At 45.5% G+C, this 27,049-nt stretch overlaps 1 protein-coding gene across 3 annotated transcripts in view; it reads left to right on the top strand.

The window, feature by feature from the left end:
• The window catches only part of SLC7A5 (solute carrier family 7 member 5), a 59,864-nt gene that overhangs the window by 2,878 nt on the left and 29,937 nt on the right, over positions 1 to 27,049 (top strand). For all 3 annotated transcript variants that reach the window (XR_010918366.1, XR_010918365.1, XM_067540217.1), the window contains exon 2: positions 17,897 to 18,022. Coding sequence is in view for 1 of the 3 variants with exons in the window: in XM_067540217.1 (XP_067396318.1) it covers positions 17,897 to 18,022 (126 nt within the window). In the remaining 2 variants the exon portion in view is untranslated. The remainder of the gene's footprint in view (positions 1 to 17,896; positions 18,023 to 27,049) is intronic.

Below are 27,049 nucleotides of genomic sequence, written 5' to 3'. Positions count from 1 at the left end.
TTTGAGGGGTTTATTAATTTCATTTTGAGGGGTTTATTTTTAGCAAATTTTTAATTTTATGTAGATGTCCCCAAATTACCACATGCAGTTGTTGCTAGTGTTGTTTTGGGTAGCAGCTAAGCCAAAGCACAGGTAAAGGTTATACCTGGTACGTTTTTTATTTTGACAACTGCCCCTGTACTTTTTTTATGTCTTGTAATGCTAGTGTATCAGATTTTCTATATTGAAAATTCCTGTTTATTCCAATCAGCTGTCACTTGTGTAACACATCTTTGATTTTTTTCCCCATATCTTTTCAAAAGCTTTATTAGAAAAAAATCGCAGGAATACAACATCAACACACCTAGCACACAGTGCAAGAATACAAAGGCACACAATTACCACAACACAATATTTGCACATTTATTACTTTCACTCAAAGTCTGCACATGTTTAAGTGCATAGAGGTCTTTTGTTGAAAATAATATGGAACTAGGCTGAATATCCCAAGAGGTAGAAAAAGCAAGCCAGTTTTTGAGGGGCTCTAACTCAGTCACAGAAAAGTTAGTTACTTCCCTAAGAGGATATAAGAAGGTGGCAGAGTGGGTGGTAGAATCCAGGGGTCCTGACTCCAACAGCCTGCCCTGATCAGAATCACCAACTGTAAACTTAGGATCACAACTGTTTTAAATGCTAGTTTAGCTTCCTCACAGAAATATTCCCAAACCCTTGTGTCTCCTACAAACTGCATTCCCAGTTTACAGGGCCAGCTGTATCTGCTTTATATACTGGCTGGTTGTATAAAACAACCTTGTAACTTCCACTGGAATGATTTGCAACAGAATACTTGAAATCACAGTTTTTTACTCTGCTTTTCGTTTGCTGCTTTTATACTGACTTTTATTATTGACCCAGGATGTCAAACCAGTGACTGTTGCTTTGGCTTTTAAATTATTTTGTCACTCATTAATTACATATGCTAATCTTCTTCTAATGACCCAGTGACAAACTCTGCTACTGCCAAAACTGTAGCACAGTAATCTTTTTGCAGACTTTTCAAACTACCTTCTCCCCCTGCAAATAACACTGTTGGCATCCCTTATGCAAGCGCATCTCTGCAGTTAAATGATCAGTTACTTTTTGTCTGTGGTTTTTCTGTAAAGAGTCTAATAGCTGAAGAATGTGCAGCAGTCGATGCAGAGCTGCACTGCATGGGGATGGCACATGGACTAGATGAGAGCTATGGACCTTACCAGCTGCCATCCTCACAGATGGGTTTAAGAACGGGCATTCTATTAAAAACCCTGATTCAGCAAAAAATTTAAACACCTGTTTGCTATAAGTGTTTTGCTGGATCATAGCCCAAGTCTAAGAAGGGAATATTCAGTGGCAGCATTTCAGCTGAAAACTGTACTTGCTGTGGAACAGGTATGTTTATATCATGCAAGTATGATGCTTCGTTAACTTCACTGTAAGCAGCTGGCCAATAACCAACTACTGGATTGCAAACTCATTTGGTATTCGCAGTGGACAGGCACAAAATAAATATTCCGCTGGTCCATCTTGGGTGGATTAATTCTGCACCCCTGATGTTCAGAATTAGCCTGCCCCTGCAAGACTGGCTTGAAGCTTTGATAAGATTCTTAGGAAAATGTTTCACTGGAGCCATGGCTACACAGCTAACGTTACACGACTTAGATTGCGTTTATAAAACCTTATTTAATTAGATAAAGTAATATTAGCCACTGACAGCGACAGAGCTGAGATTAACTGGGGATCACTACCAAAAAGGAAGGGTAGCACAACATCTCGCTATTGCACTTGTTAGCACTTCTGTCTTGGTTTCCACAAAAACAGCCCATTAAATATTATTGCATTTAAATGCTGTGTGTTTTCATCAGAGTCCTCCGAGATTTTTGTTTTCTAAACTCCTGTGAATTGGAAAGACTATTATGGAGAAACTCACCATGATCCCTCTCAGCGACTTTAACTGGGGGATTTCAGACATTCCACAAGTCCCATGGTCAAAGTGTCAAGTACAGGTGACAAATTGAGCATAATGGAGCAGAAAGCATACTGTTGCCAGCCAGCATATGGATCTGATTCCTGGCTCTCTGCAAGGCAGGCTAAGTAGCATGATTCTGGCTAAAACCTGCTTGGAATTTTTCATAAAGTCCATGACCCTGAATTTGTTGCTTGATGTTGCAATACAGTGATTGACTTTCCCAAGGATTTCTGCTGAAAATGAGAAATCAGAGACTGCATGAGAAGTAACCAAATCTTGGAGGTAAAGGTGACTTTATAGATATGGAAATAAAACTGGTGCTTCTAAAGAATGGGGTAAACATGAGGAAAGAATTCACTGTGGGTAAAACTTTCTGAAATCCTGAAGTTTCTCATTTTGCCTGGTTATTATTGGTTGTGTTCCCTCCTCTACCCTCTTTCTTTTATCCAAAATTCACCTGGCTGAATTTCCAAACCTGTCCAAAAATTCCCCTGGCATTAATGGACACATCACTACAAATCAAACGGTCATATGAGTGAGAAAAATATTTTTCTCTGAAATTGCATCCAAAGCTGCTATCTTGAATTCCTAATGGCAATAGTTCTACAGTTGCCAGCTAGGGAGTTACTACTTTGGCTCATCGATTAGAGAATCACCCTTTCTTTTTCCCCCCGTGTCCAAACTCTGCTGTGGACTCTCACAATGGGTGGTGATAGGTGAATGAGAGGTGACCATCTTTAAAGCTGACCCTCACATAACTTGAAAAAAGCAGATCTGATTTCAGTAAAACTTTCAAAAAAATTATTCGCCTTTTAAGTGGTAGATAATACAATTTAGCATTGTTAATACGATTTTATATGTACAAAGTGCTGTGTAGAGATTAGCTTCCTGATCCTCAACACACGTCAAGGTGGTGGGCGAAGCATCAGACATGCCAAAAAATTATATCTCATTTGGCACACAATTTTCTCATATTCCAGACTCTGATCCTTTTACAAGGACCAATCAGCTGTAATATTATGCTTCTATGATACTGCATTCTCTTTATTCTGTTCCTAGATGTTATGGTGATAGAGACATTTGTAAATGCATCTAAAATCAAACCTTCACTCCTGCAAGCTTTGTTGCATATACTGTAGAAACTCTTTATCACACTTGAGAAGTTTGTCATATGTTCACATTTTTCTCTCAGGCAGCACCAGTGCTGGCTGTTGCAGCATGAGCACTGTGCTGGTTTGCCCAGATCAGAAGATGCTGGAAATATTTGCTCGTTATTTTCACAGAATTATGAAATCTGTGAGTGCGCTGAGAAATTAGCAGCAGAGATAGCCAGTTACACAAGGCATGTGTGTTTGTGTAATAAATTCTTGAATAGTGAGTGAGCACGTGCAGCATGTGCAGGTTGGAAGCCAGCTCTCAGAGCTATTCTGTCCTCCGTTTTAGGATCCATCTCTTGTCAGTTGTGTAAAGTGTATTTAAATATACAGGGGTGACCCCTTTCCAGGTCTGACTAGATGGAAAGAACATTTTCAGGAGCTTCTTAACTGCCCCATCAGATCTGCAGCTCCAGGATGATGCGAAGAGTCCAGTGACCGCCCCTCAGTGAAATACTGAGAATCTTACTGTTGAGGAGGTTTGAAGCACAGCCTGTACGCTCAAGAATGGCCCTGCTGCTGGTATTTGCGTTATAGCTGCTGAGTTGATGATGCTCGGCCAAGATTCTGTCTTGGAGAGCTGACCCATGTTATCCTCAAAGTATGGCTTCTGGAGAAACTACTGATGACTGGTGCTGTGGGATTATTCTCCCTTTTTGGAAAGGAAGGGGTGATGCTCTGGTATGTTCCAGTCACCACAGCATCACTTTTTTTTCCATTCCAAGCTCATTGTTCATGCTGGCTCTTCTTGAGCATGGGAAACTTAGCATAAGGAGTCTACGCTGTCTACAGCAAGCCGGGTTTCTGCCCAGCCAATCAACCACAGAGCAGATTTTGGCCATTAGACAAATGATTGAAAAAGCCAAAGGGTTTCAGCACAAGATGGATGAGTGTTGACTCTGTTGATCCTCATACCCTTTGGTTCTGCTTGCAAGCTGCTGGTGTGCCTGGGAAGCTCCTCACCCTTGAAGAAATGCACCACCAAAGTGAGAGCTGTGTCTGCTTAGATACTAGGATATCCAGTTGGTTGGAGAAAACATTGGTGTCCCTCCTGGGTGCATGGCTGCTTTGATGTGTTCAACACCATTAGTGACTGAATGATGGAAGCTGTTACTAGTCGTATACCAGCAAATGGTACGGTGTGACTTCTGCATAACAGACCTGGAACATGCAGATGACACAGCTGTATTCACAACCTCACAATTTCATCAATGCCCTGTGAATATGTTTACGGAGGAAGGCAAGTAGGCTTGGTCTTCAAGTCAATTGGAAGAACACCCAACTGGTGAAAGTGGCTGATGGACCTCTACCTCTGCCCCTTGTAATCGATGGACAAGAAGTTGAATTTGTCAACTCATTTGAGTATCTTGGTTCCATTGTGACCAAGGAGGGAGGTTGCCTTGCTGACATAAAACATCAAATCATCATCTTCGCTCTTTGGAAGGCTCTGTAGTATCAACGCCACATGTCAACTCAGACTATGATGCAGTTCTGTGAGACAGCAGTGTCTTCTGTCTCTGAAATCTTGGGTCGCCTCAGAGATGCAGATGCGCCGGATGGCCACTTTCCACGTGAAAGAGCAACAACGTATAAAAGGCATATGGTGGTTTCATCACATTATGAACAAGGACTTCAGGTGTTGGACCAACCAGCTTCCAGTATCTTCTCGAGTGACTCACTGCCAGCTCAGGCGTTGTGGCCATCTGCTTCGTGTGCTGGAGTCCATACGAGCCTGCTAGCTTTATGCGTTCGAGCCAACAACAGCTGGATGGAAAAAACATCATGGATGGCCTTATACAACCCTGGAGGGATGCCGTGACTTCTGAGCATGTCCACCCCAGCCTTTACATAAAGCAGGCTTCAACAATGGCAGGGGACTGGGCTTTCTGGAAACGGGTGAGCTGAAGTCAGCACTCTATGCTCCACGAGCGGGGAAAATTAATGCGCAAATGACCACTTTCTGATGCCGGTAGCTTTTCTTCTATCCATTCTCTGTTGGCCAATGACGGTTACAATCATAAGCTTCCTTCCTTCTCATCTGTACTTCATATGCATCGTCTCCTTGCTTGCTTCCTCACCACCACAGATGAGAATATATGCCAAGGGCTGTACAGTTCAGGCTGGTGGAAACAGCCCTAGGAGCTGCACTTTGGTCTTTGACAAATAGGCTATTTCCCTAACTTGTAAGTAGCACGTGTGGGGGAATCATTTATCCTTCTTATATACGTTAACATGGCAATTGGGTTTTTAAGACTGCAGGAAAATGTTGCCTTTTTTTTTTTTTTTAAAGGAAGCCTGCATTTCTGTTTCTTTTAAATACCCTGTCCCTTCCCCCCCTCCACTTAAGTGTTGTGTGCAAACTAAACATTGGAATCATCCTGGTTTTAGGATGTACGTCTGTGGCCATTGCATTGATTATGATGTCACAAATCTGCTCCTATGAATTCACAGCAGGAGCAGCAACTGGATGAGAGAGAAGCCTGTTTTAAGCATCAGTCTGTTTAACAAGGAGGGGAAATGGTAAAGAACAATCAGTGATCCAATTCTGATATGAGTGGATCATCTCTGAACGGAAGTATCTGAAAATTGCTCTTTCCAGTGTACAGTGTTTGTCAATAATTTCCATAGGTTCCAGTTGTTTGAATCTCTGGGAATCCATTTCTTTTTTACACACAAGTCTGTTGGAGCTCTGTTTCCATGGATGCCATATCAGTGCCATATAGTATGTAAAAACAGAGGACAAATTCCTCTAATTTACAATTAATGGAGGGGGTAAGAAAAATCAAACTCAGTGAACCCCACTTAGCAATTGCCTGTTGATAGAATCACTTTTGTTTCCCGTTGCTAAACAGGGACTTTTTACAGCTAGCACCATGCCCCGCTTGCTGGTAGCGCATGCAAAACTGACCGGGTGAAAGAACAGAGTTTTAGCTCATGTTTTCAAATCCTCATAGAAAGAAATCCTCATATAAACAGGGTTAGTTGTTGTAACTGACTCTCCCCAAAGCAACAGAACCCTGGTGTCCCCTTGTGCAAGACTTAGCTTTGCTGAAGGCAGACCTTCTTATCTGTGGCTAAGCAGGAACAAAGACTGTTGATTGGGAAAGTGGGGTGTCTCTATCTCTCCGATCTGTGAGAGTTCTGGTCAAAGGTGCCAGCTAGTCCATTCTGGAGACTGAAACTCTTTGTCTAAAGAAGGGTAAGAGGACAATCATTGCCATGCTAGGTCAGACCAATGGTCCATCCAGCCCAGTATCCTGTCTGCCGACAGTGGCCCGTGCCTGTTGCTTCAGAGGGAATGAACGGAACAGGGCAATTATCCAGAGATCCATCCTCTGTCGTCCAGTCCAGTAAAATATATTACTTCCCCGACCGTGTCTCTGCAATCCCAGCTTCTGACAGCCAGAGGTTTAGGGACAAACAGATCATGGGGTTGCATGCCTGCGCATTGACGGACCTATCCTCCATAGACTTATCTAGTTCTTTTTTGAGCCCTGTTATACTTTTGGCCTTCATGACATACCCTGGCAACGAGTTCCACAGGTTGAATCTATGTTGTATCAAGAAGTACTTCCTTTTGTTTGTTTCAAGCCTGCTGCCTATTAGTTTTCATTGGGTGAGCCCTGGATCTTGTGTGATTGAAAAGATAAATAGCGTTTCTTTATTCACTTTCTGCACACCCCTATCATATCGCCCCTTAATCGTCTCTAGTCTAAGATGAACAGTCCCATATTGTTTTAATCTCTCCTTGCATGCAAGCTGTACCATACCCCTAATATTTTTTGTTGTCCTTCTCTCTGCGTTTTCCAATTCTAATACATCTTTTTTGTGTTGAGGTGATCAGAACTGCATGTAGTATTTAAGGAGTGGGCTTACCACAGATTTATCTAGTGGCATGATAGAGTAGTTTATATTCAAATTCCTTCTTATGACCCACTAATGGAGTATGAGAACCCCACACTGGGCCTGAAGGGGTTACAAGACAATACTGGACCAAGGCACTGCTACCCCTCTGGGCCTGCCTAGCGTGCTCTGATTGAAGGCGTGGGTTAAAAGGGGTTCAGAAGCCCAGGCAAAATGTAGTGGACAAGCTGCAGGAGAGAGGAATCCTCCTCCAGGAAGCCAGATGGATGCTTGAGCCCCAGGGGATCACGGAGCAGAAAAGGCCCACAGGCAGTGCCCACTGCCACCTCGGAGAACTTGCCGGTCTGACAGGGCCCTGGGCTGGGACACAAGTGAGAGAGAGGGCGCAGGTCCCCCTGCTATCCCTCCGTAAGGGCCTAGACCCAGATGTGGGTGGAAAGCTGAAGTTCCCTGACTTATGGTCAGGAACAGGTGCCTTTACCGCCCTGACGGAGGAGCACAGGGCCAGAAGTCGGGTGTGCTAACCACTAGACCATCCAGCCCTCAGAGCTCCCTGTCACGCCCACCCCTCCAAGAAATTATACCACCTTCCTGCGTGCTACCCTTCACCTGAGTAATCTCCTGTCCTTCAAGTCCTGTTTTCCCCATTCTTTCCCCACGGTCTGCTTTCATCGCTAGTCTTGTCGTCTTTTACACCAACCCCTGGTCGTGCTCCTACCCCTACCTACCCCTTAGTCTTGGACCCGACGAAGAATTCTGTTGTGCAGTTGCTGGAGGTGCTACAAGAAACCAGCGTCGGAGACGACTGGGCGGTTACATTCCTATCCTAGCCACACTACCGGTGTCTGAGGTCAGAGAGTAGCTCCTCTTGGGTATGTCGGGGGGCTCCGCAAGGTGATGCATCATGTTGCCAGGAGGAATAAATTGCATGTGATGGGTCACTATGTACCTAGCCTTGAGATGAAGCCTGCAGAGGAGAGTGGGTTGTTCTATACCTTCAGGGAGCGGTTCTGCAACTGAGTGCTGTGTGGAGTAAACTACTGCATGCTCTGTGTTTAGTGCCGAATGGAGAGGGGTCACCCAACCTCCCTTTCCATGCAGCGTCTGCTTTCCTCAGGGCTTACCAAGTGGCACTCTCCAGGCTGTGTTCTCTCTTTAAAGCGTCATGTCCCATTTCATGCCTGTGCCGTATCCTGTTGTCCGCTTCATCCTTCATCTCCTGATTATTGGTGAGTTCGACTCGTCTTCTCTCTCCTGCAAGTTTTGGAAAGTGGGTTCGTCGTTCTTTCCAGTAAAGCAGCTTTAGCCTCAATCAGCACTTCAGTAACCGCAGAAGGAGCAGCCTGTGCTGTAGGATGGGGCTGTGTATAAACAGGTTGAAACAGCTCCAGGAGTAAGTGTAGCATTCCGGCAGCAGGTGAATACAGGCACCTGATCGGGATGACCAAGTATGGTTTTCCAATTAACGCTCAGTATTCAAATAAAACACATTACAAAAATGAATCCTCACAACACCTTTGCATTATAATGCCCCTGTTACAGATTGGGCAGCTAAGATAGAGAGGCTGTGATTTGCCCTAGGTTCATCCCCACGTAAATCTGAAGTTGGCCCTTTGCTCCCAAAGCAGAACTGTATGATACCCCTTCCTGACCTGACAGACCTGTACATCTTACTCCTGTGCTCTTGGCGGGAAGGGACAGAATGTTACTTTCTGTAGCTCTAAAATAGGGATGCTTGTCTTGTCTACTGGCATAGAAGTGTCGGATTCAATACAGCTTCAAAGCAATGTATGGCTACTCTAAGTGTAGAGTTTTGTAGTAACCACAACAGTCCAGGAACGGAGACTCCTACAGGTAATGAAGCGTGAGGAGGAAAGAAGTCGCTGATCATGGCTCTTAAGACCCTCCTGTAGCTCCATATTGGGTTTTCTTTATAAGAAAACTGGTGCATCTCTGTCCCTAGACAGTCATTCTCTTCTAACTTCAGCAGTGACTGATGCACTCACTTTCTAGTTTCCATAAACTTTACTGGTCAGAGCAGGCCAGTAAGAATCAGGACTTTCTTCTCCCGCTCTCAGCTCTCCCATTGACTGGCTGTGTAACTGTGTCACTTACGCTGTGGTAATATTTACATACTGGCCCTACCTCACAGGATCTGGAGATTTGATTCATGTTGAAAAGAGTATTGTTTTCCTGACGTGAAAGGTGGGTGTGTTTGTATTAGTGCTGTATACTTCATGGACACATATTTAGCAAACCGCGTTCCCTTACAGCAGCTGTTCTGTGTACCGCCTGTGATCAGATCAGATTTTCTTTTTCCTTCTTTCCTATGAACAGGGCTAGTGTAACAGCCAAAGAGGGCTCTTGGTTTGCAGCTTGCTTGTTAGTTTTGAGTTTTTCACCTGTATTCCCTTGCAGTTGTCCTAACTGTTATGGATTTCTGGTCTGTGGCCCAGATCCAGTGCCCATATTTCCCTGCAACTTACTATGAATTTTCTTGGGTATGACTCCTCCACGCCCAAAGAGTTGTGTGTCAGTGCAGCTGATGTGCATTCAGGAAAGGCACTGGGACATGGTGTTTCTGATGCAATTACCCTCATTTGCCTGCAAGCCAGTGTAAGCGATGTCATGTTTGCTTTGGGTAGAACCACACCTCTGCAGGTTAAATGTACCCATTCTCTGCTCTGCAGACATCCAGAGCGTTTGACACGTGGGCTCTCCAGTGCTGACTACGCATTATCATACTCTTTAAGCCCTTTTTGAAGGAATTTATTCATGATGCTGTTATCTGGTGATCCTGTTTTTTTGTTTTTGTTTTTTTTTTAAATCCCTCTGGAATCTGTTTAAAGGAATTCATTAATAAAAGCTAGTTCCCAATGGGGTCAGCTCTGGCTAGGTGCTTGTGGGCCGCATCATTGTGTATCACACACATTAATGCATTTGTCCTCAGCCCTTCATGTGAGGTAAGAAAGTATTATCCCCATTGTACAGCTGGATAACGGAGGCACAGATTAAATGACTTGCCCAAGTTCATGCTGGGAGACTGGGGCAGAGATGGGAACGTAACCCATAGCCCCTGACTCTCAATCCTAATCACAGGATCGTTGTCTCTCTTCTTGAAATTCTTTGGCTCTAGGGTGTTCTGCCACTTGCCCTCCAGCTCTTGGGGGAATCTGCTGCCCTTAAGAACACTTGAGGTGACCATGTTGGTGCATGGATCCTTGTGAGCAGATCCTCTCCTCTGGGGGGTGGGAGGATTTTTAAAAGAAAATGCTTCTCTCCTCTCTTGAGATAAGTGCAGCATCTTGTTACCCCAGTTAAGTAAAGCTCTTGCAGAGAGATATGACTGATCAGCTCTCTCTATACGTTCAACATGGGCTGAAATTCTCCTTCTCAAAGCAGTGGCCAGCTAGGACTCTCTTTAATGGAGGGGCAGCCCCTTTGTTCAGATAGCGCGGTTAGCTTAATATTTGCTGAGTGGGGGATTAAAGGGAATGGAAGTTTCCCTGGGGGAATGTCTGCCACTCAAACCCTGCTTCAGATGCCTTGTGCCTCAGATCAAAGGAATAAACCTTTAGGCATTAAAGAATCCTGTCCCTTTCCACTTGTGATCTTCTAAGAAATTGAAAAAACAACGAGAGTCCTGTAGCACTTTAAAGACTGACAGATTTCTGCAGGCATAAGCTTTCGTGGGCTGCAACCCACTTTGTCAGATGCATGAAATAGAAATCAGATAGGAGGTATGTATATATATATATATACATGCAAGGGTAAGAAAAAACTATGGGGAGGGTAGGTGTAAATAAAGTCCATTCAGTTAGAGTAGATGAGGCCTATTCACAACCATTGATTAAAAGGTGAGAATGTGTGAACAGTGACAATTACTTATTGTAATGAGAGAACCATTCCAAGTCCCTGTTCAGACCCAGTCTGATTGTGTCATGTTTGCAGATCAGTTCCAGCTCTGCAGTTTCTTGCTGAAGTCTGTTTTTGAAGTTTTTTGGTAGAAGTATAGCAACTTTCAAGTCAGCTACAGAGTGTCCTGGGAGATTGAAGTGCTCTCCGACTAGTTTATGGATGTTACCATTTTTTATGTCTGATTTATGTCCATTTATTCTTTTGCGCAGTGATAGTCCGGTTTGGCCAATGTACATGGCAGAGGGGCATTGCTGGCACATGATGGCATGTATTACATTAGTAGATGTGCAGGTGAATGAGCTCCGTATGGTGTGGCTAATGTGGTTAGGACCTGCGATGGTGTCACTAGAGTCGATGTGTGGGCAGAGTTGGCAACAGAGTTTGTTGCAGGGATAGGTTCCTGGGTTAGTGTTCTTCTTGTATGGTGTACGGTTGCTGGTGAGTATTTGTTTCAGTTTGGGGGGCTGTCTGTAAGCAAGGATAGGTCTGTCTCCCACGGCTTGAGCGAGTGAGGCGTCATCTGCTAGGATAGGTTGTAGATCCTTAATGATGTGTTGGAGAGATTTTAGCTGGGGGCTGTAGGTGATGGCCAGTGGTGTTCTGTTGTTTTCTTTGTTGAGTCTGTCCTGTAGTAGGTAACTTCTGGGTACCCATCTGGCTCTATACATTTGTTTCTTCACCTCTCCAGGTCGGTATTGTAGTTTTAAGAATGTTTTATGGAGATCCTGTAGGTGTTTGTCTCTGTCTGAGGATTGTAGCAAATCCGGTTGTATCTTAGGGCTTGGCTGTAGACAATGGATCGTGTAATGTGTCCAGGATGGAAGCTGGAGGCATGAAGATATGTATTGCGGTCGGTTGGTTTTTAGCATAGGGTGGTATTAATGTGACCATCCTTTATTTGTATTGTAGTGTCCAGGAAGTGGATTTCTTGTGTGCATTTGTCCAGGTTGAGGTTGATTGTGGGGTGGAAATTATTGAAATCCCAGTGGAATTCTTCGAAGGATTCTTTCCTGTGGGTCCAGATGATGAAAATGTCATCAATGTAGCGTAGGTAAAGAAGAGGTGCTCGGGGACGAGTTTTGAGGAAGCGGTTTTCTAGGTCAGCCGTAAAAATGTTGGCATACTGTGGCCATGAGGGTGCCCATACCTGTGCCACTGACTTGAAGGTATAGATTGCCTCAAAATCTGAAGTAGTTGTGGGTCAGGACAAAGTCACAAAGTTCAGCTACCAGGTGAAATTGAACATCACTGAAATTTGTCCTCAAGACTCAGTGAAACTTATCCAGGTGCTGTTCTATTTAATGGTACGTCTACACTGCAGAAAAAATGCCACGGCAGCAAGTCTGAGACCAGGTCAGCTGACTTGCAGAGCTTGTGGTACGGGGCAGAAATAGCAATGCAGACGTTTCCCCTGGTGCTGGAGCCTGGCCTCTGAAACCCAGGGAGGGGAGCCCCAATGGGAACTTTTACATAGCTGTTTTTAGCACGGTAGTGCTAGCCCCATAAGCCTGTGTCAGTTGACCCAGGCTCTAAGACTCTCTGCCACAGATGTATGTGTATATATATATATATATATTTGTCGGTAGTGTAGACATATCCTTGTGTCTAAAATGTGTCGGTCTCTCTGGTAGATGAGACAGTGTTACTTAGCGCTTTGAATAGCACTTCTAACACTGAAAGCACTTTACATACATTAACTTTGGAGCATCCCTGTGCGGTGGGCAAGTATTATTATTCCTGTTTTACCGATGGGAAACTGAGGCATAAAGAAGTTGTGACTTACCCCAGCCCATAGAATGTGTGAGCTGGGTAGAATGCGAGATTTCTCAGTCTGGTGCACTGATGCAAATAATTTCTCTGTTAATGCCCAGGATCACAGGGTGACGCTTAAAGGCGAGTTTTAAAAACGTTAGCTTGTGTTTTCAAATCCTCACATAAACAGGGCTAGTGGTTGTACTTTAGCACATTTGCTAGGTGAGGTGAATGCTAGATTCTCCCCGGAATTCACTACGAGTTGTGTTTTAAAAGGTGGAAGCTATTGTGTGTTAATGATCTTGTTTAAACATTCCTTTTTCCCTAGTGTAGACACACCCTAAGAACCAACCCAGGCAGAGAGCTAGTTTATAAAATGGCTAATTTGACAGTGCCCCTTCTAAGAAAATATTTTGATGCAGAGGCTGTATGTTCATTTGTTGCATAACGATAGGAGCTCTGTCTGCTGGCCGTGTTCCTGCAGAGCTTTGATAGTGCTGCTTTTGCTACGGAATAGGCTCAAAGTCAGACCACGTGGTAGTTTTGTAATGAGGCACGGTGATATGTCCTATCTCCTTGAACAATATGTAGCAAAGGAGCCATGTGATACGGGATGTGGTTGGGAGGGACGGAGGAAGGGTTTTTCAGTTCACTACGGTGCATTCTGTTCCCAGTCATATGCTCTCTCCTACAAGTTAAAGCAGGTCAGCCAAAGTGCAGCCCATGTAGGATGCAGTGCAAAACGACATCTGCCCTCAAAGGAACCACTTGGGGAGACTTGAGGTCCCGCATGTGATGTTCCATCTTGACCCAAGCAGCTCTGGGTCAGGATGGAGCATTCCTGTCGTAAACCCCCACCAGTCAAACTCCTGAGTCGGGGCCCCCCAAAACCACCAGATTGACTTTAAAATGATGATATATACACATTTTGGGTTCTTGTAATGTGCCTTCTCAGGTTTGAGCCTTTAGGCTACATTGGTTCACGCTTACATACTTTTCTTTACAACCATGAGGGCCAGAATTGTGGGTTTTTTTCAGTGAAAGCTGAAATTCTTACTCACTCCCATGACTCCAGAAGCTGGAGTGTTTAAAAGAAACCCCTCTCATTGTCATGAGAGCTGCAGCAATGGGGATTTCATTTTAGGACCTGTTGTCGTTCATGGATTCCAAGGCCAGAAGGGGATCACGGTGATCATCAGCTCTGACCCTCTGTGTAGCACAGGCCAGAGAACTGCCCAGAATAACCCACCACGACCCTTGGTAAAAGGCTGCACAAGGGTGGCTGTGATCTGCTCTGTTTTACACGAATTTGGTTCAGCCTTCAAGCTCCTGGCAAACTTCTGTTGCTGTCCTTGGGTGGGTAGAGTTTGTGCATTAAAACTTCTAGTACTGACCAGTGTCCCGGAGAGGCTGTGGCTACAATGAGCTCTTCCTGCTGTCTGAATGAATTATGCAATCGTTGTCCCGTCTTGCTTGGCTGTGCTGTGAGTCACCAGGAAATCCACTCACTGTGGTGATTCATTCATTCATTCATTCATTCATTCATGTTGATGTCATATGCTGACTGAGGGCCCCTCCCTGCACCCAGAGATGTCCAGGAAACCTGAGTCAATTACTGGTTGTGCCTGGGGAAGCACCTCTACATTCACACAGCACCACAAGTTATATGCTTAGCTCTGGACGCATGGTACCCATGTAACACCTTGAACGTGCTTTCCACTGGGCATATGTTCTGAGCGTGATATTCGTAGGCAGAGTAATGCAATGGCTTTAACAGATGGCTGTTTAGACCCATCAAATGCAAGTCAGGAACTAACAAATTAGCTAACTAACTAACAAATTAAAAGCAAAATGTTAATTCTCTGTGTGTGGTGTGTGTGTGTGGTGTGTGTGTGTGGTGTGTGTGTGTGTGTGTTTTCTCCTCCCTCCCTGCCCCACTTAGATCAGCTTTTCCTCTCTTTATTGCCTTATAGGGTGTCTGCAAGGCTTAGCTAACTGTGGGAGACCCATGGCTGTAAGTCCTTAGGCAGAGGAAAATTACTACTAGCTGGCTTATAGACAATCACATAACACAGTTTGGAGGTTTCACGGGTGTGATTCTGCCTGTTTGGGGTACCTAGATACTGAGGTTCAGGTTTCCAGCTTGTTCAAACACTGGCTGGCACGCACGATTGCACGGTCTAATAGCCACTCCCTGCACAAATGTGTCTCGCAATTTGTGCGATCTCAGCAGTTGCTGTATGGCTAAACTTTCTGCACCCTCCCTGAGATGGCTATTTCAGATGACCAGAGGAGGAAAATCAGCTTTTTAATCACTTTAATGTACAGGCTGGAAGGCCATGGGTGACTCTGCTATTCAGGATCTCTGCCCTTATGACCCCTCCTCCTTCCCTCTCACAAAGAAAAGCAAACGAGCCTTCCCCCCAGTATTTGCAAATGGAAAGCCTCCTCCAACGCATGCAAGCATCAGGCCCATGCTGTGTCTGCTCTGCCTGGGGATGTAAACTCTGACCTGCTCTGGGAAGAAGGCTCAGTAAGACTGTTCACAGCACAAAGTAGCTGTGTGGAGAAGAGACCATCTTTGCCAAAGGTCTATAATGTCTAGCACATTGGGGCCCAGATCCCTTCTTGAGGGGTCTAGGCGCTACTGCGAAGCAATCCAGCTGCTGGTCGTGCTGCCTTCCTCCATTAGGGTTGTTGTTGTTAGATGGGATCTTGCCTCTCTGTGCTCTTGGGTGCCAGCCCCTATGGATTTCTCTGCCCGGGCTGAGTGCCGGGAGCTGACTGGGGTCGCTGACCAGTTAGGAGGCGAGGAAGGGGGAGGAGGTGAGCAGAATACTGACCTAAGAGAATAATCAAATCTTTCTTTTAAAAAGCTCTGCGGAAAATACCAACTTGCTCGCGGGTTTACCGTCTGCCCATCAAATCTCCCCACCTCTGAAATGGGACCGGGTGCTGAAGCCCATCATTGGGTGGGTGGAAGAAGAGCTGATCAACAAGACATTGAGTTGGAGGGGTCGGACCACCTGAGCCCTGAAAGCCATCCCAGCCACGTGGGGGAAGGCTTTGTCTGTGATTGGCTGTGTTGCCTTGAGTCCATCAAAGTGGACAGTGGAAAGAGGGGAAAAATGTGATGGTCTTCTGTGAACAATGAAATACAATTCTGCTTGGTGGTGCGAAAACATAATCCTGTGCTGAGCACCAGGGCTTTCCCTGGTTGCCTCCTATCTGTGTATAAGCACGTGCCCCTCCCTTCCTTTCCACAGCCTGGGAAAACCAGTGAGTGCCGCGTAGTGGTCAGGGCGCCAGCGTGCAGTGCTGTGTGTCTTAAGGGCTAGGACCTGGTGCTGACAGCCACTCCTGTTTGCGGTCTCTCCTTTTACTTTCTAATCGCACTGCAGGGAAAGCTGGTGTGTGTGTGTGAACCTGGAGCCCATACTCACTCTCTTCCACCCCCTGCCTCCAAAATCATGCCAGTCCTGCCCACAGCACTAGCGGGGTAACTGGGAAGTGAACAGACGAAGGGTATGTTGTATATCTTGGGGAAATGGTGGACGTTTGACTCTGGCTGAAGATTCTGTGAAACCAGGTTGTGCCGACAGTATTTGAGAGGGGACGTGTTTGCTTTGTGGTGGGTGGGCAGCTGCCTGTTGCAAAAAGTAAACCAGTGACAGCCCTGCATTGGAATGTACAGTAGGCTGGAGTCTATTCTGATCCGTCCTGGAATATATACCACCTCGCTTGGCGGACTTCCTCCTGTGTTGTCTTGTTAGAAAACTCGTCTGGCTTCTGAAGACTAAAAATATACACTGCAGCCCACACACGAGAGGATCAGAACTAACCCCCGTGCAAAATCATGGCTCAGGAAAACCATCAACAAGATCGGCTGCCCCAGAGACAACGCAGGGGCTGCCTAGATCCAGGCCTGCACCAAGCAGAAGGAGCCGTGGTGTCAGCATTATGTGTCTGTGAATTGGAGAGAGGTGATGTGCTTAGACGTGGGTTCAAACAGAGGAGTGTTCTATAGAATGGACAGTGGGCTGCTGCCTGGTATACAGCTCACCATTAACCTGGTTTCATCTGGTGCTACTTGTCCATCTCCCCAGCAGGAGGTGGGAGCTGGACAAGGAGCATGACCATGGGATGAAAACTGGTGGGATCTTCTGATCACTTACTGTCTTAAAAGGTTTTGTTAGCGAGCAGCCTCTTTGCACATTGATGGTGGCAAAACAGCTTGTGCTTTTAGATGGAGGCCGTGTGGTCTAGTGGTCAGTGCGCTGATCTGGGAGTCAGGAGGCCTGATTTCTCTTCTCAGCTCTGCCACTTACCTGCATTGCGACTCTGCACAAGTTGCTTCTCTGTTTTCTTACACCCTGCATTTGTCTTGTTTGTTTAGACTTCAAACACATCAGGGCAAGGGTTGTCTCTCTTCCTGTGGGGTTTGTACAGTGTCCAGCACAATGTGGCCTCAATTTCAGTTGAGTGCTGTTGTAATACAGGTAATATATCAACGCTAGAAATAGCTCCCGGAGTCTGTTTTTTCCGTGGTGATTCCCACTCTGGCTTGACCTTAGGAGTAATGGGGTTGATATTGGAGGTATTCAAGCCAATAGAAGTACAGTTAGTACTACTATTATTATGTAGCATATCCCCATGTAAGGGAGCATGTCCCTGCTCTAAAGAGTTGTAATCTGTAGAGACCACCTTCTTGAAGACATCAGACAAGAAACAGGAAGGGGAAGGAATTCAGCCCAAGACAATTGTATCTTATTATTAGTCCCTGTCCTGCACAGGTCAAAACATGTTAGTTAAAATATGGCAAACCTTTGACTTATACGGAATAATATACTCCAGGGAGTATGCATACCTGGGGTCAGGTAAGTATTCTCAGGGGCTAGAGATCTCTGACTTTGTAGATAATATGGAGGGATTATACTACATTAAATAACATAGGAATACTGCTTAATATAATATATACTGTAATAATAGAAGAGAGATTTTCTACCAAGTCTTTAGAAAGCAGAGGGTCCTAAGATGGTCACAGTTCAACTCTGTGTTTTCTTTCTTTCTTTTTTTCTTTCTTTCTTTCTTTCAAGAAGCAATTTGTGTTTATTACATTTTAACAGAAAGTGAAGGCCGGTGAGAAGTCCCACGGTATGTTTTGTGTTCTAAAGACTCGTTGCAGTGCAAACTGACTTGTCTCTTTTTATCTCTTTCTCTTTAGTGTTACTCACAGCAGTGAATTGTTACAGCGTGAAAGCAGCCACCCGCGTCCAGGATGCATTTGCAGCGGCAAAACTCTTGGCTCTTGCTTTGATCATCATCCTTGGTTTTGTGCAGCTTGGGAAAGGTGAGTATGTCTCCTATTTTTGCTGAGGGACAGAGTGCACGCTAGTGGTTAGAGCCAGGGGCTGGAAGTTGGGACTCCTGGGTTTTCTAAGTCCTGCCAATTATTTCTTGTTTGCCCCTGATGGGTTCTTTGGTTGGTTTTTTAATGTTAATAGATGTAATCAGCAATGCACATAACCACCTGTCTCAAAGAAGAGTTTTATCTGCTATGGTGCAACCTTAACTGAACTCCCTCCACTATCTTAAAAACAAACACCTCAACTCCTAGTGCTCATACTAAGCAGTGGTACCTTCACACCTAGATTTATATGATAAGGATGGGTTATTTCCTCCTCTGTCAGTCTTCATGCGACTAAATTAGTTTTTTTGCCAAATAACTGATAATGGAGTTGCTTACATCTCTTGCCTTGGGAAAGATCAGGGTTGACTTTCTGCCAGTTGTGGAACAACATTTTTGTCTTGTTGTTCCATCATGAAATCGCAGTCGCCATATTGTTTCGAAAAACACATGCTGATGATTCAGTTTGGGCTTTTTGTGACGCTAAAAATAAATTCAGGATTTTTTTTCATTGTCCTGAGGGTCAGGCTTATAGGCTGCAAGACTGTCTTGCAAATTTCAGGATGTATCTAGACAGTAGAGTAATACAAATAAATTAATATTGATACTAAGATCATAATCCAGTCTCCTTCCCCTCTGCCTCTCAGGGTATTATAGCTATTGGCTGAACAGCTTTCAGAATATCCTCTCACCTCCAGAATATTTTTATTTGTTTTTAAAAAACATAATATACTAAAGTGACCTTCAGATGATTCTATGGGCCCAGAAATATTAATTACTCTAGAGAATTTGTCTGTTCCTAGAAAAAATTATACAAGGTGTGTTTAGATTAGAAGCTATCACAAATGCAATACAAGAGTCTGCTCCCTTCCTGGGTGCTTGAGTGACATTTCCAGAAGTCTCTTTATTAAGGAGAGTGAGTGTGTGATGAGGTGTATATGGGTTTGTCTATGTATAAGCTGTCATATTTTACATCTATAAAGGGATTGCTGGAATTTATGTTAATGATACACATGAGTATTCCCCCATGCAAGGCATCTTCCACTTAATTCAGTCATTGGTTAATTTGTTTCCCTGTTTAATTTGACCAAAACTCCAAATAATGGCTATTACATAACAGTGCGTCCATCTTCTTATCTTGATCTCTTCAGCCAGGTGTTATTGGGTAACTTGAAAAGGGAAGGATGTAATTCTGAATGGAATCAGAGAGCCCAGGGGAGAGTCTGAATGATAAAAGATTGGAACATCTAAAGGCTAATGATATTTCTATAGCTCTGACTTGTTAGACAGTGTGTGAGAGACACCCTAGTGATCATGTGGATAATTGACCCTCTGCTTAGTTCAATGGAAGTGATAAGAACAGACTTTATTGGAATAAGAGGAAGAGAAAGTCCTAGTTAACTTACAGCTCCTATGTGAAATGGGGATTCTGGTCCGGGCAGGGACCTGCTGTAAGTCATTGTTGCACTGAATGCCAGCTTTCTGTCTCCAAGACTTTTAAAATATATATATTCAAATATTTAAAACCTCCCCAGAGCTAGTGTGGAGTCTGCTGTCGCCCAGATACATGTTTAGTTCAGAAGAGAGCAGAAATTCCCTTAAACGGGTTGTATAACTGTCACAGTTTCAGTTTAACTGCACCTTTGACCTCCCCCTCACCCCCCCACCTTCTGCAAGGATACCCACTTAAGTTTCAGGATCCCAGTCACCACTTCCCTTGGGCAGAGACCCGCGTCTCTCTCCTTCCAGACTGGGTGTTTAGGCCTACAGTCCCTTTGCACCTTACTGTGATTTCCCCATCAGCATCCAGCCCCTGTGGTTAACCTTTCTCCATGGTTTACAACAGCGTATAGCGCTTACCAGCCAGACTTCACAATACAAAACACATTCGTTTTTAGGGTAAAAGCATTACAGAGAAAGCATACAAAAACAATACATGATCCTGTATGCATGCTAAAAACTCACTAAGTGTCACCCATCAACTTTATGGAGCCCTAGCAGCCCCAAGTCTTTTAAATCCTTCCACCAGGTTGGTGCCCCACCATTGGACAGGTCGTTCTGTCCGTTTGCTGGGTCAGAAAGAAGGCCCCGAATCAGTTTAAGGTCAGCCTTTTTAATGACTAAGGTTGGTCTCTGGAAAACCCAGTCTGAACCAGTATATAAAAGCCTTCCCCGGGAGTGGTACCTCTCTGGAGAGGTTTACAAGCTGAGTGATTTGCCTTAATTGCCTTCCACTGTTTTTAGTTCCTGGCAGGGGCTGTGGTAACCCTCCCAGTTACCTAATGAACCGGCCCCTCCGAGTTGCATGTGATCCCTGGCCCACAGGGATACGTAAATCATTTGTAAACTTATTACAGTACGGTCACGCAAAGATAGTGCGTGTGGTTGCAATATCTGTCCCAAAAACCACCTGAGCACACCACTCCTCTAGCAGCCGGGACGCACCGTTTCCAATGGGGTTGTGTTCATTCATCAAGAACTAATGAAAGCCCTTATCTTTGTTTGCGGTCACGAACTGCACATTGCAGAAGCAAATGTGAACTGCAGGCTTTGCACTGAGATCTAAGCTGCCCCAGTTGTCTGTTGGCAATCGTCGGCCAGTCTGGGTATTCAGCATCCATGAAGGACAGAAATGGGCTACCCTGTTACATTGCTGGCTCCTACAGGTCTTCACAAACAGACGAACAATTGTAATTGATCAGATTGTTTCCCCTCTCGACCTTTGAAAGTAAACCAGAGGGTGAGCAATTGGGACCAGAGCTCTCCTAGGTGATGTAGCACGTTGCTCACACCATAGAGGGAGGAATGACTACCAGAAGAGAAGTCCTTTTCCAAAAGCAACTGAGCCTGTAGCTTCTGCAGTACTCTTGGGTCATGCTACAGGTAGCAAGGCATCCAGTCCCAATCCCAATGGCAGTACAGAGCATTATTGTTAAACCAGGTGCCCAGCTTTTCGTTCCTGGTGCTTGCATACAGTTTGCCTGCTTCCTGGAGAATCTCAAATCAAATGGGATTTTTTGGCAGGGGTATAGTGTGTGGGGGGAGATCTCGGGCAGCTCTGTAATCATTGATGCCAGATGTTGGCTGGTCACATCTAGGTTGCCGGGTTGAAAGCAGCCAAGGTCTGCAGTGATTGAGAATTGCTGCGTAATGACTCTGGTGTGTCCTTTATGTAACTGGTTGGTGGGTTCCCGTCCATTTCCTAGTAGACCAGCATCTGCATCAGCAAAAACATCCCCGTAATTGTCATTATCCTCCCACAACTGTCTGCACTTTTCTCTACCTCATCCTAGACTAGTCCATAAGGCCACTCCCCAATCCTCCTCCATATCCCTCCCCAAGACCCACTTCGATTGTGATGATTATAAGAAATTGGCTAACAAATAATAGCTAGATAGGCACACTTGGGGGTAGTTGATACTGATTTTTAAAAAGGCTCGGGCTGTATGTTTTAGCTGTCTTGCCCACCTGCCTCCTTTCATAGGTTGCTGGTGTGCTCAGACTGTGAGCTCATCATGGCTGAGACTGCGTCTTCCTGTGTGCATGGAAAGTGCCCAGCGCACCGTGGGCACTACCATAATACTATTCATAATCAGCCCTCTCACTGGCAGTCTCTGCAGAGAAGCCAAGAATTAAATGGGGCACAAAATAACTTTTCACCCCAGAGAGGGTCTTTCCAGGACTGGGTTGAAATATGTTGACAAGGCAGTCGGGGGAATAGGCGGCACTGGTGTTAATTACTGAATTATCAGATGAAGTTAGTCTCCAGTGCTGTCAGCTGACACTAATACTAAAATCTCTCTCAACTGAAATTTAAAAAAAAATCAGCTTTAAATAAAATGAAAGATTTCTGTTTGGGAAGATAAAGGAGTATTCTGCTTATTTTTTCTTTGTTTCCTTGTATAAATTATCCTTTATAACTTTATAATGTATAACTTTCTCAAAGATAGGGAAATGCTTTGCCTCAGATTTTACCCGTATAAAAGGCTTTTTCGTATGAATAGATAAAAGTGGATGAGAATTTTGAAATCTAGGTTTTATGAAAGGAAACTTCTTTCGGGCAGCTATACAGGCACTTTTTGTGTTGAGTGTGGATAAATAACGTATTTATAGCTGGCCCCTCCTCGCTTTGTCCTGGCAAATTCACTCCCTCCTGTCCCACTTTTTATTCCTGCCTGACCTTTGGGAGATACTGCTGTCTCTGCAGAATTCCTTGCTTTTTCAGAGGACTTTTTTTCTTCCTTCCAACTCAGTGCCTACAGCTGTGGAGGAACTTTGTTCAAGGCTTTGTTGCAAAATATCCTTCCCTCCCTCCCCCTTCCTGCTTCTCCAAACTGCTTTGCTGAACTTTATAATCTTTAGAAGAAGGAAAAAGCCACAAACAAACCATCTCCTTCATTTTCTTGATCATTATGTCAGTAAATGACTGTGAAATCCTGGATCCTTTATTTTTGTTTTCTGTTTATTATAGTAATAATAATACTGACATACATTTTTGGAGCATCTTTACTCCATACAGGTCTTACTCCTTACCCTCAAGTCTTTTACAGAGTAGGAGTCAGATTCGGCTCCCAGGAACATAGGTATAAAGTCCACATTAACACTACTGACTCACGGTCGTAACCAACAGTAGAATTTAGCCCTGTGCTTGTAGCAACCATCCTATATCTTTCTCCCTTATCAGCTCTCTACTCTGTCTCTCTTTTGCAATTTTACTTGATAACCTCCCTTCTTCCTTGTCTCTGTGTGTCTTTGTTTTTCTCTCCAGCATTAGTATATGCTCATGTCAGCAAGCAACATTTCTGCCAATACATGAGGGGTGTTTTATATCTCAATCCTGCTGGCAAATCCTTCCTGCTTAGAACTGGATGCTCCTTTTCTCCACCTCTTTAAGAGACCTACCTAGATGCCTCTGAGCTGCACAACAAGGCAGGGTGTGTGGGTCAGAGGTTGACCAGTTTATAAACACTCAGTTTGTTTTCTCATGAAAATGGGGGTTCGCTAATCAAAGAGTATCTTTGGTACTATTTACCTCTGTAAATCCATGCAAATGACATCCCAAAATGCAAGATGTTAAACATGGATTTCCAGTTTTTGGTGGTGCAAGGGTTCTCCGCCGCAGCCCCTCCATTTCAGCCACTCTCTAGCTCACAAAGGACTCAAAGACCCTCTGGTTTAGCGGGTCCCTTCTTCCGCTTCCCCTCCTCCCTCTACTGGAAGGGTCCCTACGGGGGATTCCCCCTTCCTCCTTCGGGTGACCCTCAGGTTCCCCAGTACAAGGTTCACTTATCCCCCACCCACAAAACCCACGCTGGGCGGTGCACCCCCATAGATCTGCCCCCACCCACAGGTCCTCGCATCACTCACAACCCCACGGCCGCCCCCCGTCATGCTCCCTCGTGCCTTCCGGCCAGGGATCCTGGTCGGCCCCTACCTCCTCCTGGGTCCATCAGGCGGGGTCTGGGGCTCTCCCCCTTGGGGTTGCTCTGGGCGGGGTTCCATTGGCTCTGTTAACTCCATTACATGGCCTGGGTTGGGCCCTCCCCCCGTACCTCTCTCTTTCCCCGCCCCAGGCTCTTGGGGGCTTTTCTTTCCTTCTTGACTCCGTTCTCGCTATCTAAGGGTTCTTTCTGAATTGGGGCCTTGTGCCCTAAGGGTTTCTACCCCCTCCGCATGGGATTCCCATGGATTTTCCCCTGAGGTGTTCCTCCCCCCATCCCCGTTCTGTTTTGGGGAGTTCCAGTCAGCACCCACCACTGCTGGGTAAGGCGGCCCCTCCACTACGCCGACCCGCTTCCACGGAAATGGGTGCCCCGAACCTCAAGGGGCACCTGGGCCATTGGGTGCTGTTTCGTGTCTCCATGCACACATTTCAGGTCCAGCTTCGGTCTGGGGACCACCCTCCGCAGCTTCACCAGTCCCTTTCGCACAAGAGAGCAGGTGGAGGCCATGTCCGCCCGACCCCTTCGGGGTTTCCTCCCCAACCTCACGGGGACGGTGGGCAGTCTCCTCACCTCCTCCCTCCCCTTTACATAAGTCCAGCCCCAGAACTTTGCCAGTCCACAGTCCATGTTCGGACAGTCTTGGTTTTTATGTCCTGTGTTGGCCACTTGGCCAACACACCATTGCTCGGGCCCCCGTGGGAGTTCGTGACTGCCCTCCCCTCTCTTCCCTGGTCCCCTTCTGGGCAGGGGCTCTTTAGGCCTCTCCCCAGCCTCTAGATAGGACCTGCTGTTTTTCTAGGGATATCCGCCTCCCTGTATTCTTCAGCCAGCTTCATGGCCGCCTCTACCATGCTAGGATGGTGTCGCCTAACACCCACCCGCACGTTCCTGGGGAGGCCCTGTAAAAACTGTTCTAGGACCACTGCGTCCATAATCTCCTCCACCATCTGGGTGGCAGGCCTCAGCCAGCGGGAGGCCCAATCCATCAACCTTTGGGCAAACGCCCCGTCCACCTCGTTGACCGAAACTTCTGGCGGTATCTCTCCGAGGACAGCCCGACCCAGTCCAGGATGGGGGACTTCACCGCCTCATAGTCTCGAGCCTATCCCTCCCTTAGGGCCCTATTGGCTGCTTGTGCTCCACCCACCAGGTAAAGAGCTAGTCGCAGGGCCCAGCTCGCCCTATCCCATCCTGCTGCTGTGGCTACCTGCTCAAAGGTGCCATATTGCATAATCCCAATGCCCGGGTGCTGTCCTCCATCACGGGACTCAACACTTTCTGCACAAGCTGCTGTTGGACACTGGCCTGTTCCCTTATCAAGTCCTGCAGGCTTTTTTGCTGGTCAGCCTGCCAGGGAAGCAAGGCCTGCCTTTCCATCTGGTCAGGCTTTGCCCAGCCTTCCCCATTTCCTTCTGCAGCTTCACCAGCCATTTCAGGGTCTCCTCCTCCATCTCCGGGCCACCAACGCTCGTGCTGGCTGGAACGGCCCCAGCCAAGCCCCCACATGTACGGGTTCTCCACCCAAGCCCCCACATGTACGGGTTCTCCACCCAAGCCCCTCCGCTTCGGCTACCCTCTAGTTCACAAAGGACTCGAAGACCCTCTGGTTTAGCAGTCACCGGTGCAGTTTGTTTACAGTGCCTTTACGCATCCACCATCTTCATGCAATGCCCAGCCTCTGGGACTTCTTTGCTCTCTGTGAGAGACATAAAACCTTTTCACACCCCTGAACTCCACCTTTCCTTCCCCTGGCCAACATCTAAGCCAGCCTTAGTCAGCCTGGCAGCTGCCTCCTATCCGCTAATCAGGTACAAGCAACTTTGCAGCCTGATTAGATGGACAGCTGTCTCCCATTCCCTAATCGGTATGGGTCCTCCTAACCAGCTCTAATGCACCTTAGTTAGCTGGGGCTGGCATGACAGAGGGATGGCTAGGGAGTTACCTCCCAGCACTCTGTCACAGGTGGGTTGATCGTCCCATGTCCCGCAAAACCCCAGATATGTCAGAATCAGTTGCATGGGATCTTGCATTTATAAGGCACTTCACAGGCTGCTCTGGTGTGGAATGCACTGAACATGTAACAGCTCTTGCTGAAGTTCATGACCGCTTAGAACAGAAAGTGAATCAATAAGACAATAAGCCCTTTAGAGCAGAGGCCATGTCTTCCTGTGTGTTCATACAGCACCCACTTAGGATTGGAACCTTTGGCTGTTACCACCGGGCAAATAATTAATAATAAAGCTATCCAATTAAAACTCCTGGTGCGGTTTGGGCAGGAGAATGTCATTACCCAGATGGGGGTTAGATAGGACGGCATGTGATCGTTCTGCTGGCGGTTTTGTTTAGAGGCCCTGTACCTGAAGTAGATAACTCCTCGCCAGTCATTCCATGTTTACAAGCCGGCCTAACTCAAAAGATCTACACTGCTTGCTTGTTTAGTTTTTTCTGTAACAAAACGCAGGGTAGAGTAATCTCCCTTGTCTAATACTTACTTTACCAGCCTCACAATGGAGGAAGCAAGTGGTCTCTCTCACTGATAGTCTCCGAGCTTTATTTATTCCTCTCCTGTGCCTTTTCTTAACTTCCTTTCATAGTTTAGTTTCCACCTTTCCGAAGCGATCACTTCTCCTTGAATCACAACAGAGACCTCTAAGCTTGCTACGGTAATGGTGCAACATAGGGATTATTTTTCTTCTTTCTCCAATAGTGGAAGTACACTAATATCACAGAAGGTTGAACATCTGGTTTCTGGATCTCTTGCAGGCTAATATCAATAGTCCTTTATATGTAAAGTGTTGGCCCTTTAAAATGGGTAATTTTTCTCAACGCCTGTTTAACTCTGAGTAGGTGGGTGACAATAAGTCCCATTTCCATGGGAAATATATTTTTCTTCTGTGTTCTTGTTTTCTCTTAGACCAATCACTGGACTCTTTGGACAAAAGGAACTCTGAGCGCTACCAGCTCTGTGAATTTGATCCTTGGCTGGCAATTGTTGTAGCAAAATACACACCAAGTTCAAAATATTTTTTGCAGCAACTTGGCTGGTTCTGAGGTCTGGGAGGTAGAAGGGTTGTTATGTTCCCATGACATTTCATTTTGTGTCTGAATGGAGTTAATTAATTTGTTTTCGTTATTATTGTCCCTGCCACTAAAGTTTTATATTTACATGATGAGTAACAGTGGAAAGTAACAATGTGGAAACTCTGGAGACTTTATAGCCTGTCTGTCTGCAATTCCCCCTCAGTCCTTGGCTCTGTCTTTTCTCTCTGTTGTCAAATGTTTTCATTACTTTAAGAATAGCAATTAAATTTTATGGCAAAGAAAACATGTGACCATATTACCCTGTGCAAAATAGCATTTTCTTATGAGTTTTCTGTTTACATCTCTAATATAGAGCCAAAAGGAGGGCAGAAGTTGGTTCCTACGCCTAGGACCTGGTTTATGCTTGAGAGTTGTACCAGTGTAACTATTATGGTGGAGAAAAGAGGGTTTTGTTTTGTTTTTTTTTCTAATCTGAATAGTTATA

The sequence above is a fragment of the Emydura macquarii genome, unplaced genomic scaffold (assembly GCF_026122565.2).
Source record: "Emydura macquarii macquarii isolate MOO-44397 ecotype Brisbane River unplaced genomic scaffold, CSIRO-AGI_Emac_v2 contig_561, whole genome shotgun sequence".
Lineage (NCBI taxonomy): Eukaryota > Metazoa > Chordata > Testudines > Chelidae > Emydura > Emydura macquarii.
This window is presented reverse-complemented; position numbering and strand designations above follow the sequence as displayed.